This window comes from Syngnathus scovelli, chromosome 18 (assembly GCF_024217435.2).
Source record: "Syngnathus scovelli strain Florida chromosome 18, RoL_Ssco_1.2, whole genome shotgun sequence".
NCBI classification, from domain to species: domain Eukaryota; kingdom Metazoa; phylum Chordata; class Actinopteri; order Syngnathiformes; family Syngnathidae; genus Syngnathus; species Syngnathus scovelli.
This window is the reverse complement of record NC_090864.1, coordinates 9,469,222-9,484,318: the sequence shown is the minus strand read 5'-3', so window position 1 is coordinate 9,484,318 and position 15,097 is coordinate 9,469,222. Positions and strand designations below refer to the sequence as shown.

Below are 15,097 nucleotides of genomic sequence, written 5' to 3'. Positions count from 1 at the left end.
TTGATAAAATCTCAAAATGTTAAATTAATAATCATTTTCTTTTTTCATCAGCAGTATAGAGGCTCTTTAACACACAGGGAAAAAAGAAACGCTGTCCCACCATGGTAATTCTGTGATCCTCCTACAGTGGCTTAATCCACCCTGAAAAGGCATGTACACTGTGATCTCTAGGATAATAAGGACAGACACTAAGATGCCTGGCTATAAATACAGAGCTGTAAAGTCAAGGAGGGCATTATGGACCAGTTCATTGAAGAAAACGACTGGTGCACAATAAAATGTTTGTAATGCATCCACATTACCTTGTGGCCTGACAAATGTCAATAAACTGCAAATTACAGGTGACAATAGGGAAGCAACAGAAGTAATTTCTTCATTAGGGTGACATTATTTTATAGATATTAATTTTAAAAAAAACTTATTTTTTCCCTTGGTAATTTTTGTCTTAATGCATATACAGAAAATCTCTGTATATGTTAATAGGAGCCTATGGTACACGATTGGCTGAAAACCTCACTTTTGGCGCCGCCTTGTGGTATGTTGGTGCCAACGACACAATTAGAAGTGAATTGAAGAGCTCCAGCACCCTTTGCCATAATCTGCCTATATTATATTAACTTGTATTGGGGGAAAACATTAAAATAGACCAGAATCTAATGAGCAATTTTTTTTGCTTTAACTTTCAATCTATTCAGAGCCTACTCAGTCAGTAATTTTAAAGTAGATTAGGCCTCAGATGAAATTTGCACAACTGACAAAGTCCTTACTGGTCAATAAAGACACTGAACAAATACTTTGTAGTACTGTAAGTGAATTTTGTGCAGTTCCCAGTATTGATTTGTTTGACCTCAAACTTCACGCATTTTCATTTATTCTACAACAACAACATACCAGATCTTTGATCGAGAAAGTTTACTGGATGTACATTCATTTTTACAAAAAGAAAAATGCTTAGATATAACTAATTACAACAACATGACATTGTTGCCAAAAAATTGCTCTTATGGTTTTTGTCTTCACAAGACGTCTCAGAATGGACGAAGCGTGCAGTGTTTCAGCAACAGCAGAAGGTACGCCAAACCCCTGGTGTCTCTGTATAAACTTCATGGCTCCTCAATATGGCTTCCCTCCAATGCCAGAGAGAATCTCCTGCCTTTCTGTGGCAGTGGGCATGTCAGGCTTTACACCTTCTCTCCTCCTGTGCAACATAATGTTGTGCTGAGGAGGAAGAAAGACAAGAATGAGCAAAAACATTGCTAAATATAACACCCCTGGTACTATACACTGTATATATTTTCTTATTCCCACATTTTCTGTATGGTGCCGTAATTTCCTGCATATTCAGTCCGCACAAATTTAAAAGTAAATGCAAATTTATATACCCAATATTTCCTGCAGTTCTTATATCTCTGGAAGTAGACTGTGCACATATCCTTATTATAGTTAGAAGTATCCATACACTTCTGCGAGGCATCGCCTTCCTATGGAAAAAAAAAACAACATACGAAATTGATCAAACATTGTCAAAACGGTACAACAAAACAATATCCATATTGCTAAGGATAAGGTCTTACGTCAATGCAAGGATTTATGTCTTCATTCCTGAATTTTCTGGCATTTTTAGCCATTTGTATCTGTGTAGACAAAAAAATATACTTTGTTACACCTCCAGCACGATTTCAATTCATTCCAATGGTGACCTTGGACTCATATTTAAAAAATGTGGAGTAATTGAAAGCTTAAGTATAGTGACCAATAACGTCAACATTTACATACAGTACGTCATTATAAAGTGCAACATGTTTAAAATAGGAAATGCATGTGTCTAATGTGAATTAAGTAGCAGAAGTGTAGTCATTTAATGTGCATTAAATACATTTTATTTGGTTACGTATTGCAAAGCTTTGACCTCTGCTTCCTCGTGTAGTTCTTGGATAACGTCAGGAAGAAATGCAATGCCTTCAACTTACCCGTGAAGAATCTGGAGAAGTGTCTTCAAGGGGTGACTTTAATAAGGCATATATTTAATAAATTAGATCCCAATATCCATAGTTAGTGTTATTATTTTCATGCCAACTGAGCGACTGTGTGTTGCAGCAGGAACAAAACAGTAACGCGTGATTGATAGCAATGTCTACCAATAGGAGCTCTTGAATGTAAAACTGGCAGCAGTGTCAGCCAATAGGATGCCTTGAATGTCGTCCTTACAGACTGGCAACCTAACGACCCTATGAGTTTCTTGGCAGGCGTGTACATTCTCCTAAGATATTAGCTTCAATGGAGACGCGTTTAAAACGCCTGCCGTCTGATATTAGAAGTCTTCTAAATATGTTTTTCCAAAAGACGTCTTCAAGTGAGACCAAAGTGAAAGTGTCAGCGACTTATTCAACATAGTGCAACCTTAAATGGGCGTGACTTAGATCCAAGTGCGGTTGCATTGCAGCGCACATACAATGGCTGCTCGAAAGATAGGAAAGCAAACAAATTTCAGGCCCGCCGCGTCTGGCAAAAATATGAGAAAAAAATTATTAAAAATTCGGAAAATAGTTGAAAGTCAAGAAAAACACAGCAAAAGGGATGTTGAAGCGACTAGGGTAAGTTTCATGTAAATTAAGCATACCGTTACTCATTTCTTGAATTAAAATATCGGGGTTATTCAAATTATGAGAGACGGGTGAGCTCGGAAAAAAAGTTTGTGTTAATCTCTGCCCACTTTGTGACCACAGAGAAGAACCCGGCATGGCTTCTGTATAAACACCTTTTAACAAATTATGTCCAAGACAGCGTTACCGCGCACCTCTATGAACTCTAATGACTATTTAAAAAAAAATAAGAGTGCAGTAGTTAAGGAGTTGATAAAAGTTGATCGCAGCCTACTGACGGTATTCAATGTTAATGGATAATAATAATAATGAAACATTGGTTCATGACAAAAACAATAAAGTCTTATTTTCTGGTGTTTCCTGGTGGCTGCGGTGAATAGTGTTCACGCTACGGATTCAGTTGAGCTTGTCAATCGATCATCATCGATGCAAACCATCTGTTCTCCGCTCTTTACAAACATCTTCATCGGCTTGATGTCATTTTTTACCGCAATCACAATATTTACAGCCAGTTCGGGTAACTGACGTTGGTTCAAAGCCAGTTGAGATAAGAGTCTGCTCGATAATAAATTGAAGTAGCGGTGGTAGATAGGTTGGCAAACTAACTAGAAAGGCTTTTGCTGACTTGTACGTGCAGCATGTGTCCCTGTTTGTCACTGACAGCATCCAGCAAAAGTCAACTTGTAGCGATTTTGTTCCTTTCTTTCGTTTTCTTTCTTTCTTTTTTTTTTTTTTTAAGCAGTGTTGCAAAAGTGAAAACAACTTGGCATGGGAGCTGGCGAAACATTTCCAAGCAACTCCGAGCACGTGGGCACCCGTATATCATTGCATTCAATATGTTAGATTGGTTTTTTTTTTTTTTTCTTTTGTGATAATGCTTGCTTTGATAAAGCTTATTAGTTGTTGATTTGATAATGATACTGCACTTGTTATTCAAAATGATTTGAGCAGGAGTGCTAAACGTTGTCAGGTTTGCCATCAGTGCATAAATAAAAAATGCACATATTAAAAAAAAAATCCAGTTATTGAAAAATGAATGCAGATTTAGGTCAAAGTGAAATACAACCGAATTATGATGGTAATTATTCTTTCGTGCACCACACTTTTAAAATCCCTGGTCTGTACTGCACAGTATTTGCTTTTATCATTAAAATTTTAACAGCACAGTGACAAGAGTCAATATAAAAATATTAGTTTTAGAAGTCCCGCAAGCTTAAAACACAGTTTAAACTTCAAAACGTTCTCTTTTAAGTATTACTGCCTTTTAAGTGCCTCTATTAATGTCAAGAAATGGGAAATTGCTGTATAACATCACTTTAAGAAAGCAAAAAGATGACAATAACTTCTCCAAATAAGAGGAAAAGTTTGTTTGCTTCCAGCTGTTTATTTATCGCTGCTAGTTTGTTTTGCTGTAAAACCAAAACTAATAAACACTATATTTAAACAACCAAATTTTCAACTAAACCATATAATTTCCCTTAACAAAAGTCTGCTTGGTTAATGTTAACATGGAAAATAAAACACCATAAACGGCGATTTATCCTTATTTATTCTGAATTACATGTATATAAAAAGTCCCCCAAAGTAGTATTACACTATATGATTAATAATAAATAAAAACTAATGTTATCTTGTTACATTTATGTCTGTACAACTGATACTTTATGGCAACAGTTTGACATAATGACATTTATTCTCTATCTACCTCAGGCTCGCGCCCCCGGACGATGTTGAAAAACTGGATAAGGTACTTGCATCAGCACAATTTGGGAAGTCCACCTCTATCCATGTAAGTGGTCTGCCTTAAGGTGCCATGGCCACAGGAACCCAGGGCCACCTTGACCAAGGTGTGGAGCAAGCAAAGCTTGCACCACCCATGGGGAGGCGCAAAAGAGCAGAGGGAAAGCAAAAAAGGAATTTCCCTTGCCAAGACTGCCAGAAAGCTTTCAACAGTTTGGAGAAGTTGAAGGTGCACTCTTATTCTCACACCGGTGAGAGACCCTACTGCTGCTCCCAGCCTGGATGCACCAAGGCTTTTGTCTCTAAATACAAGTTGCTGAGGTACGCAAAAGAAGCTTTATGTTGTAACATTGTGTCATATTCCGGAAGGTGATTAATGATTGCTGACTTGAACAAAAAAAAAAAAAAGAGTTTGATGTCGGAAATGAAACCAAAACACTTAATTTCTTCAATTTTTGTTATCAGTACCGAGAGCTCATAGATGGTGTCTCTTTCCCAAAGGCATATGGCAACTCACTCACCAGAAAAGACCCACAAGTGTTCATACTGTGAAAAAATGTTTCACCGCAAGGACCACCTAAAGAATCATCTACACATCCATGACCCATTTAAGGAGGCGTTTGCATGTCAGGAGTGCGGTAAGAGCTACAACACCAAGTTGGGCTTCAAGCGCCATGTTGCCCTTCACGCTGCCAATAACGGAGATCTCACCTGCCAAGTGTGCCTGCAGCCGTTCCCTAGTACCGGAGTGCTTCTGGAACATCTCAAAAGTCATGCTGGCAAGTCTTCTGGTGGGACCAAAGAGAAAAAGCATCACTGCGAGCATTGCGAGCGGCAGTTTTACACCCGTAAAGATGTCCGGCGTCACATGGTGGTCCACACGGGACGTAAGGATTTCCTTTGTCAATACTGTGCCCAGCGCTTTGGTAGGAAGGACCACCTGACACGGCACGTAAAGAAGAGTCACCCTCAGGAGCTGCTGAGGGTGAAAACTGAGCCCGCGGATTTGCTGGAGCCTGTTGTCTATGACTTGGTGCCAGGGGGAATTAAGGGAGAACTCCCAGACACGCTGACAACAATGCCGCATCAGCACAACTTCTACACCGGCCCCATCCTGGACTCGGAGCCTCTCCCCAACCCCGCACACCTGCGCTCTTTAAAATACCCATTGGGCTCCAACATTACCTCATACGCTGTCTCCTCACAGGAACGGGAGCAGAATCTAAAGGGAGAACTGGAGAGCTATCTATTGGAGCTACAGAGCGGCTTTCCCTCCTCGTCGTCTGCGGCGCAAGATCCGCAACTCCCCATCTGCAAACTTGAGACGGGAGATCATGTGGATATGCTGGAAGAATCAAGTGAGGAAAGATCCTTGTCCAAAATTGCCACATCGGTGGCAACAGCTGCTTTGGCAAGCGACTCACTCGCATCCTCCTCGTCCTCCCTGATGGATTTCTCGCAGCTTTTCAATTTTTTACCGCTACACGGACCCCTCTACAATCATACAGGGGGCGGCGAGGGGCAGCATACACTGAACGAAGAGAACGTACATCTCCACCTGCCCCCCGAGCCTTCCCAAGTCCCAGAGGCTGCACAGAGTCCACTTCAGAGCCAAGCTTCTTTTATTTGCAACTTGAGCGCACCCACAACGTTGCCCCGCTTTCATCAGGCTTTTCAGTGATCCCGGAAGGTTTGTGCTTGACACACACACGTTACACACATGATCACGTATTGATCGACTAAGATAGGTGACAATCTGCACTGTTCAGAGATCATATTAATTTGACATCACTTTGATGACACTGTTCTGAAAATTGTGCTTGCTTGAAGATGTTTATTCATCACTCCCAGAAGGGAATTAACTGTAAAAAAGGATTGAGCATGGAAACCATAGAAGAAATTGCAAAAAAAAAAAAAGGCTGCAATATTGTGGGAGAGCGCAGTTTAACTGCAATATTGAGTGTAGATGCAAAGGAAAATATTTACAAGTTATTTACAAAAATGTTTCTCTGAGAGGAAAAACACTGCTGGTTTTTTATGCAATCAGTTGGAGAATTATCCAAAATGTTTTTTGCCATCATTAGCAAAGCTGGGTCAAGAGTGCTACAATGCTTAATTGAAATTTTGCGGGGCCGCTCTGCCGTGAAATTCAGTCTGATTGCATGAATTTTCAAACACAACCAACAACAGTACACTGAAACTCTGGAATTTGCCCTTTTGGGATGTGGATATTTTTCAAAAATATATACATGAATAATTGCTATGTCTTTATTAATCCCTCGCTAACTTTCTTTGGTTGTATAAAAACTAGGCATTCTGTATGCATCTTTTTTTTTTGCTTGCTTGCTAGCTTTTATATTTGACTTCAAAATGACAGATTTTGAAATGACCTGACATTCACTTAACACATCATTTACTAAAAGCAGCTGCTGACCATTTTACTTGATAAATATAATCCATTCATGAGATCTGCTTTTATCCGTATCAGTCCAGTGTGCCTAATTCTGATATTATTATCATACAAGTAAAATCAAGGGTGACTTTCATGTGGAGGCCTATGTCTGCCGAAATAGTGGAAAGTAAACTAGAGAGATGGAAAGGTTAAAAATTGGAGGAGTAAATAGTAACATAATGAATTTCATATTATTAAGGACGAGGTATTAGGAACTACTGAGTATTGGTTTTAGTATTACAGTTATACATTTTAATTTACTTTGTAATATTTTATTTCATACTTTGGCAATTCAAAGTGTCATAGTGTCAAAATTCCACTTATGCATTTTTTTTAATGTAGCAGAGTTAACAGCATTCGTTTCTGTGGTGTTTCAGAATTCAATTTCAAAAAGAAAAATCTTACTAAAAACTTTAAATGCTCACAGCTCCCCAAAAGCACTTAAAACAAGACAAAAGAAAAGTCTGGATTTGTCGCAGCTCCTCAATGGGATCATCTTTTTTTTAAATTCATCTCTAGAAACTGAATAAACGTTAAAATATTAACATAATAAGCCGACATCTTTGAATTTAAAATTATGAAGCAGTTTTGCTTTGAAAAAGAATTTTTTACGTGGGCTTTAATTATCGGGAATTGTTACAAAATTGCAATAAAAAGAGAAAATAATATTTGATTTGCCAGACTTCATTAAAACAAATGAAATAATGTTCAGTAGCTCTTAGTGTGTTGCCAGATCTGCCTTTGCTGTCATTTGAAAACAAAATGGACAAAATTAAATTTACGTATCTGTCATGGATGCCTCAGAATTGTAACTGTAAATGTAACTGGCTTCCAACTGGATAAAATATGTCCAGTATATCACCCGCACTTTGTAAACATATACTTTTGATTAAAAAAAGTATATGAAAAAAATTGACTTCATAGTCGAATGACGCCATCATATAGTAAATAAAATTAAATCTAAAAGGTTTTGCACTCATTGTACATGGAATAGTTGCAAAGTAGTTAGAACAAGCACCCACAGAATGTGTATATTATAAAATATTTTTTTATATTGGAAATGTAGGTTTTTGTTTTCGCATCATTGTGCATACTAAATTTAGCACTGTCACAATGTGTAAATATATTTTTGTAACCACCAAGACCTCTCGTTCAGTGCATCCACACATTACATTACTATTTTTTACTCAAAGTAACTTAGGCCAACTTTAAAGATGTTGATGAGGAGACTAAAATCTCAAGATACATTTAAATAAAAGTGAAATATGATGTATTTTAAAAGATGACAAAAAGAATTTGTAAATGCAGATGGCAATGATGTAATGTTTTCATTTTATTCTTTGGACTGCAAAAAAAAAAAAAAAAAAGATTTCTTCTTGTACTACCAGCCAATAACATTTCTACATGAAATGCTTGACTCACAATTAACAGTGTTATTATCATTTGCCGTACCTCACAAGCATCTCGTTTTTAATGCTTCAATGCTTCAGTGATTTACTTTTAAGTTGCCTTTTTTGTATCCATTTCCTTCCTCAATTCTTGGATTTGGTGACATGCACGTTTTCGAATGCCGAATTGAATTTGGTTTGTTTTAAAGCATTTACAAACTATAGTAATAAGCTTTGTGGTTTTGAAAGAAATGTTACCAAGCTGCTTATTCCCCCCCAAAAAAATTCATTTTCTCCAGTTCAGTTTGTTCGGAACTTTTGTCATGAATGTAAATATCACATTTAGAACAATAACATGTAAATAGAGCATAAGATATTTTACAGGTACATTTTGACAGGTTTTTTTTTCTCTTTCAAAGTATAATTTTTGCTTTACTTGCACATGTTATGTATGTGTGTGTGTATGTTGAGGGGTCGGAAATTAAACCTTAAATAGATTTATTTTTCTGCCAAGGTTGGATCGCAGTGTGACAAAAGTTGTGTATAGTTTTTTCTGCCTAAAAGCTGCTATAGGAGAAGATTACCAAACAGCATTTGGAGGTTGCGGGGATGAAAGATTTAATTGCTGAGGGTGGGGAAAAAAAAAATCACACTTGATAAAAAATAAAAAGAAGTACATGTGGATGAAATCCTTAGACCACGTGCTACCACAATCAAGTGTGGAAAAATACCCTCAACCTTTCATTCCAAACTTCTTTGAACGCTTCGGTGGTACCAGCAAAACATTTTGAATGTGTATGGAAAAAACACTGCAATATTGCAATATATTTTTCTATTGGATCAAGCTGCTAACATACTTCTAAAGCTCCTTAAGGTGCTACAGACCTCTTTTATAGTTTTAGAATGTATTGTTTGTTTTAAAAGTAGTCATTTTAGCAGAGCAGCTGGCATGTGCACGACTAGTTGTACGATATATCTCCATATAGTTTTACTCTACTGTGACGCGTTAGTCTTTGTTTTTACAAATTGTATCTCGCAATCATCCCTGCATATTTACTCTGAATGTTTTTTTTTAAATATTGGGAAGTCTTGTCATTGGGGGAGCAATTGCAAAAGTGAAGGTTTTTTGTGGGGGGGCGATATATGTGACAACATTCAAAAGGAGATGAAATCTATTCAATGAATGCATTCCAGCCATGTTAGTATTTTTTTTGTATTTTATAATAAGGTCATAGAAGCGATGGGATTGGGTAAAATATGATAATTCTGACTATTGAACTAAGAATCTATTTTACAAACTACTGTTATATTTTTATACATATAGGCAATGTATTTATATACTGTACATGTATACGATGTATATTGATACAGTATATATGTTGCTACTATATACTGTATATGTATTCATATATATGTATGTGTATGTATATAAACCTGTGTGTAGTATATATGTATAATTTATGTGTATAAGTATGTGCATTTGTGTACTGCGTATGTACGCAATGTATACATGTGTATATATGTAGGTATGTACGTGCAAATATACACACATACTGTACTCAGTATGCATATAGCTACACTCATGTATGCATATGAACCCACCTATATTTGCATAATTGTGTACATGTATGTGTGTATATATCAAAAAATATATATTTAGATATGTTTGTAGTCCTTGTAAAATAGATGTTTGGGTTTTTTAAAACACTGACATAATCCAAAGAGGCAGTTTATTTATTGTTTTGCATAATAACCTGATTTTTATTTACATACCTTGCTGCTATTAAAAAGGGGTGACATTGTCAACTCCAGTGTTTCCATGCGATGTATTGAAAGTTGAATAAACATAAGAACATTTTATGTTCTGTGTGGGGTTTTGTTTTGTCACACTCAACATGGCGGTGACGTTGACCCACTAGTCTACGCCTAAACGTAATCCATACGTAATGGCTGTATGGCTATGAAGAGACAAAGACATTTTTTTTTTAATTTTAGTGATTTTACGGCAGAAATGTGTACATAATAAATTAAATCCATCCCCAAAGCCGCCAATACATATGGAACAGTTAATTAAAATTTTTTTTTGACCAAAACAGGAAATGTTTATAAATGAGGACGGTGACCTATAAATGACGTCATAAACATGCGCCAGTAGTAAAACAGCACCATACCCCGATAGTGCGTAATGTGTACTTTTCATTTCGTAGAATGGCATTCATACAAGTTCTGATGAACTTAAATTGAAAGCGGTGATTCCTTAATTGATCTTGTGAAGAAGGTGTCAAAATGCAAGACAAGGGTAACTGATAGAACCCGATTTTGTGAAGGTAAATCCGGGGGTTGTTCTCATCGATCATGCCTTCTCCAGTCCCCCCCACTCGTGTGCTCCCCAAAGACATTTTCCCCTCTGTGGACATTGGAACTTGTAGCAGCCCTTTAGCCAAAGCTTCCCTCGGCTCCACTTTACAGGTCCCAGTCCAGCGACTCCAAGGCAAAGTCACCAGCCGCCTGTGGTCCTCTATCATCTACTGGAAGGAGCTGCACTGTGTCCAGGCTATCGGTTCCGGGGGCTTCGGCTCTGTCTACAAGGCAAAATACCTCGGGGCGACCGTAGCTTTAAAAAAAGTTAAGAAATGCTCTAAAAACAAACTGGCTTCTCGCCAAAGTTTTTGGGCGGAACTGAACGCCGCGCACCTCCGTCATCCTAACATCGTGCGGGTCATCGCGGCCACAACCTGCATACCGACCGACTTCGGAGACGAAAGCAGCATCGGAACGATCGTAATGGAATATGTCGGAAGCAGGAATCTCCAGCAGGTTATTTACGGCTTTGTGGAGGAGACTTTGGAGCCGGACAAGTGGCTCCTTTACTCTTTGGATATCACGCGTGGTTTAGAGTTCCTTCACTCTCATCTGATCGTTCACCTGGACATAAAACCGGCCAATGTGTTGGTGTCTCGTGAGGGCGTGTGCAAGATCGCAGACTTTGGTTGCTCAGTTCAAATGGATACTAAACGTAAAGCTTCAGATGCCGTTCCATTGATTCACACTGGTGGCACGTACACGCATACAGCACCGGAATTGCTCAAGGGTGAAGGCATCTCTGCAAAATCAGATATATTCTCCTTTGGCATCACTATGTGGCAGCTGATGACACGAGAGCAGCCCTACACGGGAGACAGACAGCATGTCCTTTACGCAGTGGTTGCTCACAACCTTCGACCAAAGGTTGAGGAGCAAGCTGTGTTCCAGTTGGAGCATGGGAGGCTCTGCAAGACTTTGCTAAGCAGATGTTGGGCTGCAGAACCCCTGAGAAGATTCAGCGCCCAAGAGCTGATAACACAACTGGAAAATGTCCATGCAAAATTGTGACTTGTGAAGATTTTAGAAACATTTTAGTATCCATGTATATTTTAAACTAATGTCTTAAGCTTTAAATGTTTTGTGAGTGTATTTTATGTGTGACAAGATTGTAATGATGTACTTTAATTAAAATGATTTCACAATATTACCCTTTTGTATCAAGCCTTTGACTTTAAGCTTTCGCAATCATTTATGATTTATTTATTTTCAATTAATATTAAGTAAGCGGTGTTCAAAATGGATGGATGGAGATGTTAGTATTAAGCTAGCAGACCTTTGTTGGAGGGTGAGAGCAGAAATGACCAAAATCCAGAAGGTATGTATCATTCTTATTTCGATGAGATTCATCATGTCTTCATAATACTATAAACAGATTCTCCAGTCTTCTTCAGAGCCGGAAATAAGGAAACGAGCAAGCGGGACCATCAGCAGAGGCAAGGGGGCGTATATCCTGGGATTCCCTTCTCCAAAGACCACCAATGGCAGCAGGTAACATCTAAAATTTTTATTGTCTGAACAAAAGAATCTGTTTATAGCATTTCCTATTGTTTCAACATGGAAGTGAACTATTTATTTCAATGAAAATGGAATAACTGAGGAAAATAGAAACAAAATCTGATTTATTGATGAAATGTCACTTAAGCCACAGCAAATAAATAAAATAAAAGCCTGAAATGGCAAATACATTTGGCAATTACCATGATTACTAGTAAATTAGTTCCTAATGACAAAATATATTTGGGAGAAAACTGCAACACATTTAAATGTTGTACAATCATTCTTAAAACATTGATGACATCATATATTTTATTTTGTCAACAATGTGGACGGCGATTTACAGTCAAGTAACGCTTGTACCAAAAACGACTGCATTTTCATCCTCCCCCAAAATAGCTGCCACTGCTCAGTTAAAAACAAATTTAGGTCAAATATATCTACCTATTCAAGACATTTAAATTAAATGTGCCTTTAGTTAAAAAAAATGTTTAAACAAAAATCATAATAGCATTAAAACTATGTTTCTAGTATAACCAGATTATAAAACCCTAATGTAGAGAAACATTGTTCTTACTAAGACTATAGTATGGAAGATGGACTCTGATATGCAGCATATTTTAAAAAAAGTAACATTAAGACAATTCAAATAAGATTCAATCCTTCAAATCAGTGCTTTTATTTTCTTAATACTTGTGGCTTAGGATTCCTTCCACCTTTTTGGGGACCGATATCTATGTGTAAGTATTTATAGGTGTCCCAAAACCCGTAAACACACTCAAAAGCGCGCCCTGGAAGGTTACAAAAAAATAGCCCATAGCACCCGATATAAAAAAACAAAGTGCAATACAAAATAGACTGATGCGTCACACCCCGCAGTCATGGCTCCTGTCTTGGACTTTACGTCGGAGGATGAGGACGGTGGATAGCGAGGCCACGGCAATGTGGAAAGCGATCTGCCAGGTGTTCCTTAGCTCGCGCAAGACGACGTTGCATAGAACGATGGCACTCAGTAGGCTGAGGGACTTTGCTGCTTTTAGGCGAGAGTGGAAAACGTACAGGTGGCACTGTGGGGATGGGGGGAAAAGGGCACTTCAGGGATGACGTGGCATATTAATGTGACTAAAGTGCATTTACCTGAAGCAAGCAGCAGAGGAATGCCACGAGGAATGCTACGACGTTCCACACGCTGTCGTAGTCATCCTGCGTGAAGAGAAGCCCTCACATATTGGTACTGTAGCCCCTTTATAAAAACTGGAGTCAGGAACTGGCTAGTACCTGGAATGTGTATTCTATAAGGTGCACGCCTCGGATGATGTTCAATGACGCACACATGATGTTGAGGACCAGCGAAAGGATTCCAGGAGCCGTCACTGGTTCCAGTTTGACACCCTGGCCTGAAAAATGAACACTAAATCATATAACATAAAATAGCCCAGTATTAGGATGTGTAGCAGTGGTGGGGAATCATACCAGAAGTGGCTGATTGCTCCACATGGCCATTGGCAGAGCCATTGGTAAGCTCAACGTCTTCCAGGTTGAGAACCTCTGGTGGGTGGAGCCTCAGGTCTTCCTGGACTTCTGCTAAAGTCACCTGCAGGGCCGGGCCGCCCTTGTAGTTGTACTGTTGCTTCAGTTTCTGAATTGTGCAGTCTGCAGAAGACACGGGGAGGATGATTATCTCTGAAGGTCTCAAGAATACAAAAAATTACAGCAAACACAATGCCCCAATTTCTCTTCCACACTTACCAAATTCCAAAAATGGATATGGTCTGTCTGCCAGCGACACAACACTATGATTGTAGCAGGTTGTGAATTCCCAGCGCAGGTCTTCCAGGAAGCAGAAGGCCATCGCGATGGGAATGCTGCAGTGGCACACGCTCATGTAGGATACACCTTCTGAAGACACCATGCTGAACGGGCGCCAAGAGCCCCAAAAAAAGGTAAAAAAACAGACAAAAATACACGCAAAATAACAAAAAAGATCTTCATACGGTTTTTAAAAATTGGAAAAAAGACGCAGATTGTGGTTAAAAGAAAAAAAAAAAGCTGCGCATGTTGTTTCCCTATATTACCACAAGAGAGCGCTGTTTCTCTGTTGCAGCGAGATAGCTTGGTGTGGACTTACTATATATTGAGCTCTTGGCCCTTGACTGCGGCTCTTTCTGGAAGAAGTGCTAATGCCTTGCTGATGGTCTTGAGCTGCTGCTTCCTCTCCTGCAGCTCTCGGTTGTGCTCAAAGTCGGTGGAGGCGGATAGAGGGAGTCCATCCCTCACCCGCACCACGAAGGCAAACAGGATCAGAGACATGATCCATCAGTGCGTTTCTGTCTGCATGGGTGGGAAAAGAAAAGACAACTCTGACAAGAATGAAGGTTGTCTTAAATAATCATTACCTTAATAATAACACTGAAATTGCACTATTGCTAATATTTAAAGTCATTGCATTTTAAAAAGAAAACAATATGAAAAATGAGGGCTCCTCAAGTCTTGAAAAATAAATAAAATGCATTAGAAATATTCCAAATACCACTACGAGCATTGTTACACGTAGTAGATGCATTTGGTATTTTAATAAAATTGGGGAAGAAAAAAATATTTTTTGTCCTTTTGACTGTCAATAAACTTAGTAAGAGGCCCAGCTCACTCATAAGCACCGCACAGTTCAACTTCTTCAGTTGACAGATAAAAATAATACTATGACTCAATCAGAATTCACTAACTATCCAATACATAATTGGTTTGAGACTTCATTTATGAGGTGGGACTCATAATGATTTATTTTACTGAATATAATGTATGCAAGTTACTGAAGTAACTAGGGCAAAGTTGCACCTTACCTCATGATAATAAAGGATTTCATTCTGCACCTTGCATTCTGTACCTTACTTAGATGATTACGCCGCCTGTTTAAATTAGCACTGTAATGTCGCGAGTTACAAGTGTAATATTAATTTTTGGATTCCCACAAGTCGAAAGAGAAATTCCGATAAGCTTGTTATTACATATTAGCAGCTAACAAGCTATGACAAGCAGAAGCTAGCACAACAAATAGA

The 15,097-nt window shown here is 38.4% G+C and overlaps 4 protein-coding genes across 5 annotated transcripts; 2 read left to right on the top strand and 2 right to left on the bottom strand.

Moving 5' to 3' along the window:
- Window positions 1–897: 897 nt before the first annotated feature.
- Window positions 898–2,137, bottom strand: chchd7 (coiled-coil-helix-coiled-coil-helix domain containing 7). Its single transcript, XM_049749868.2, has 4 exons — window positions 1,971–2,137; window positions 1,575–1,636; window positions 1,383–1,481; window positions 898–1,218 (listed from the first exon to the last, which is right to left on the bottom strand). Exons 2-4 carry the CDS (start codon window positions 1,626–1,628, stop codon window positions 1,114–1,116), a joined length of 258 nt encoding a protein of 85 aa, XP_049605825.1. The 5' UTR covers window positions 1,629–1,636; window positions 1,971–2,137; the 3' UTR covers window positions 898–1,113.
- A 93-nt stretch (window positions 2,138–2,230) lies between these two features.
- Window positions 2,231–10,043, top strand: plag1 (pleiomorphic adenoma gene 1). Of its 2 annotated transcripts, XM_049749865.2 has the most exons (4): window positions 2,231–2,594; window positions 4,314–4,664; window positions 4,845–5,701; window positions 5,806–10,043. In XM_049749865.2, the coding sequence occupies exons 2-4, from the start codon at window positions 4,417–4,419 to the stop codon at window positions 6,084–6,086; spliced, it is 1,386 nt and encodes a 461-aa protein (XP_049605822.1). In that variant the 5' UTR covers window positions 2,231–2,594; window positions 4,314–4,416; the 3' UTR covers window positions 6,087–10,043. The 2 variants fall into 2 exon arrangements, with proteins under 2 accessions (XP_049605822.1, XP_049605821.1); XM_049749864.2 differs by having other exon boundaries at window positions 2,233–2,594; window positions 4,845–10,043.
- A 267-nt stretch (window positions 10,044–10,310) lies between these two features.
- mos (v-mos Moloney murine sarcoma viral oncogene homolog) lies at window positions 10,311–11,694 on the top strand. The gene has a single exon (XM_049749866.2). It carries the CDS (start codon window positions 10,539–10,541, stop codon window positions 11,553–11,555), a length of 1,017 nt encoding a protein of 338 aa, XP_049605823.1. The 5' UTR covers window positions 10,311–10,538; the 3' UTR covers window positions 11,556–11,694.
- A 446-nt stretch (window positions 11,695–12,140) lies between these two features.
- On the bottom strand, window positions 12,141–15,076 carry sec22c (SEC22 homolog C, vesicle trafficking protein). The gene is made up of 7 exons (XM_049749867.2): window positions 14,882–15,076; window positions 14,170–14,372; window positions 13,791–13,954; window positions 13,515–13,694; window positions 13,320–13,438; window positions 13,179–13,244; window positions 12,141–13,108 (listed from the first exon to the last, which is right to left on the bottom strand). Exons 2-7 carry the CDS (start codon window positions 14,349–14,351, stop codon window positions 12,908–12,910), a joined length of 912 nt encoding a protein of 303 aa, XP_049605824.1. The 5' UTR covers window positions 14,352–14,372; window positions 14,882–15,076; the 3' UTR covers window positions 12,141–12,907.
- Window positions 15,077–15,097: the final 21 nt, after the last annotated feature.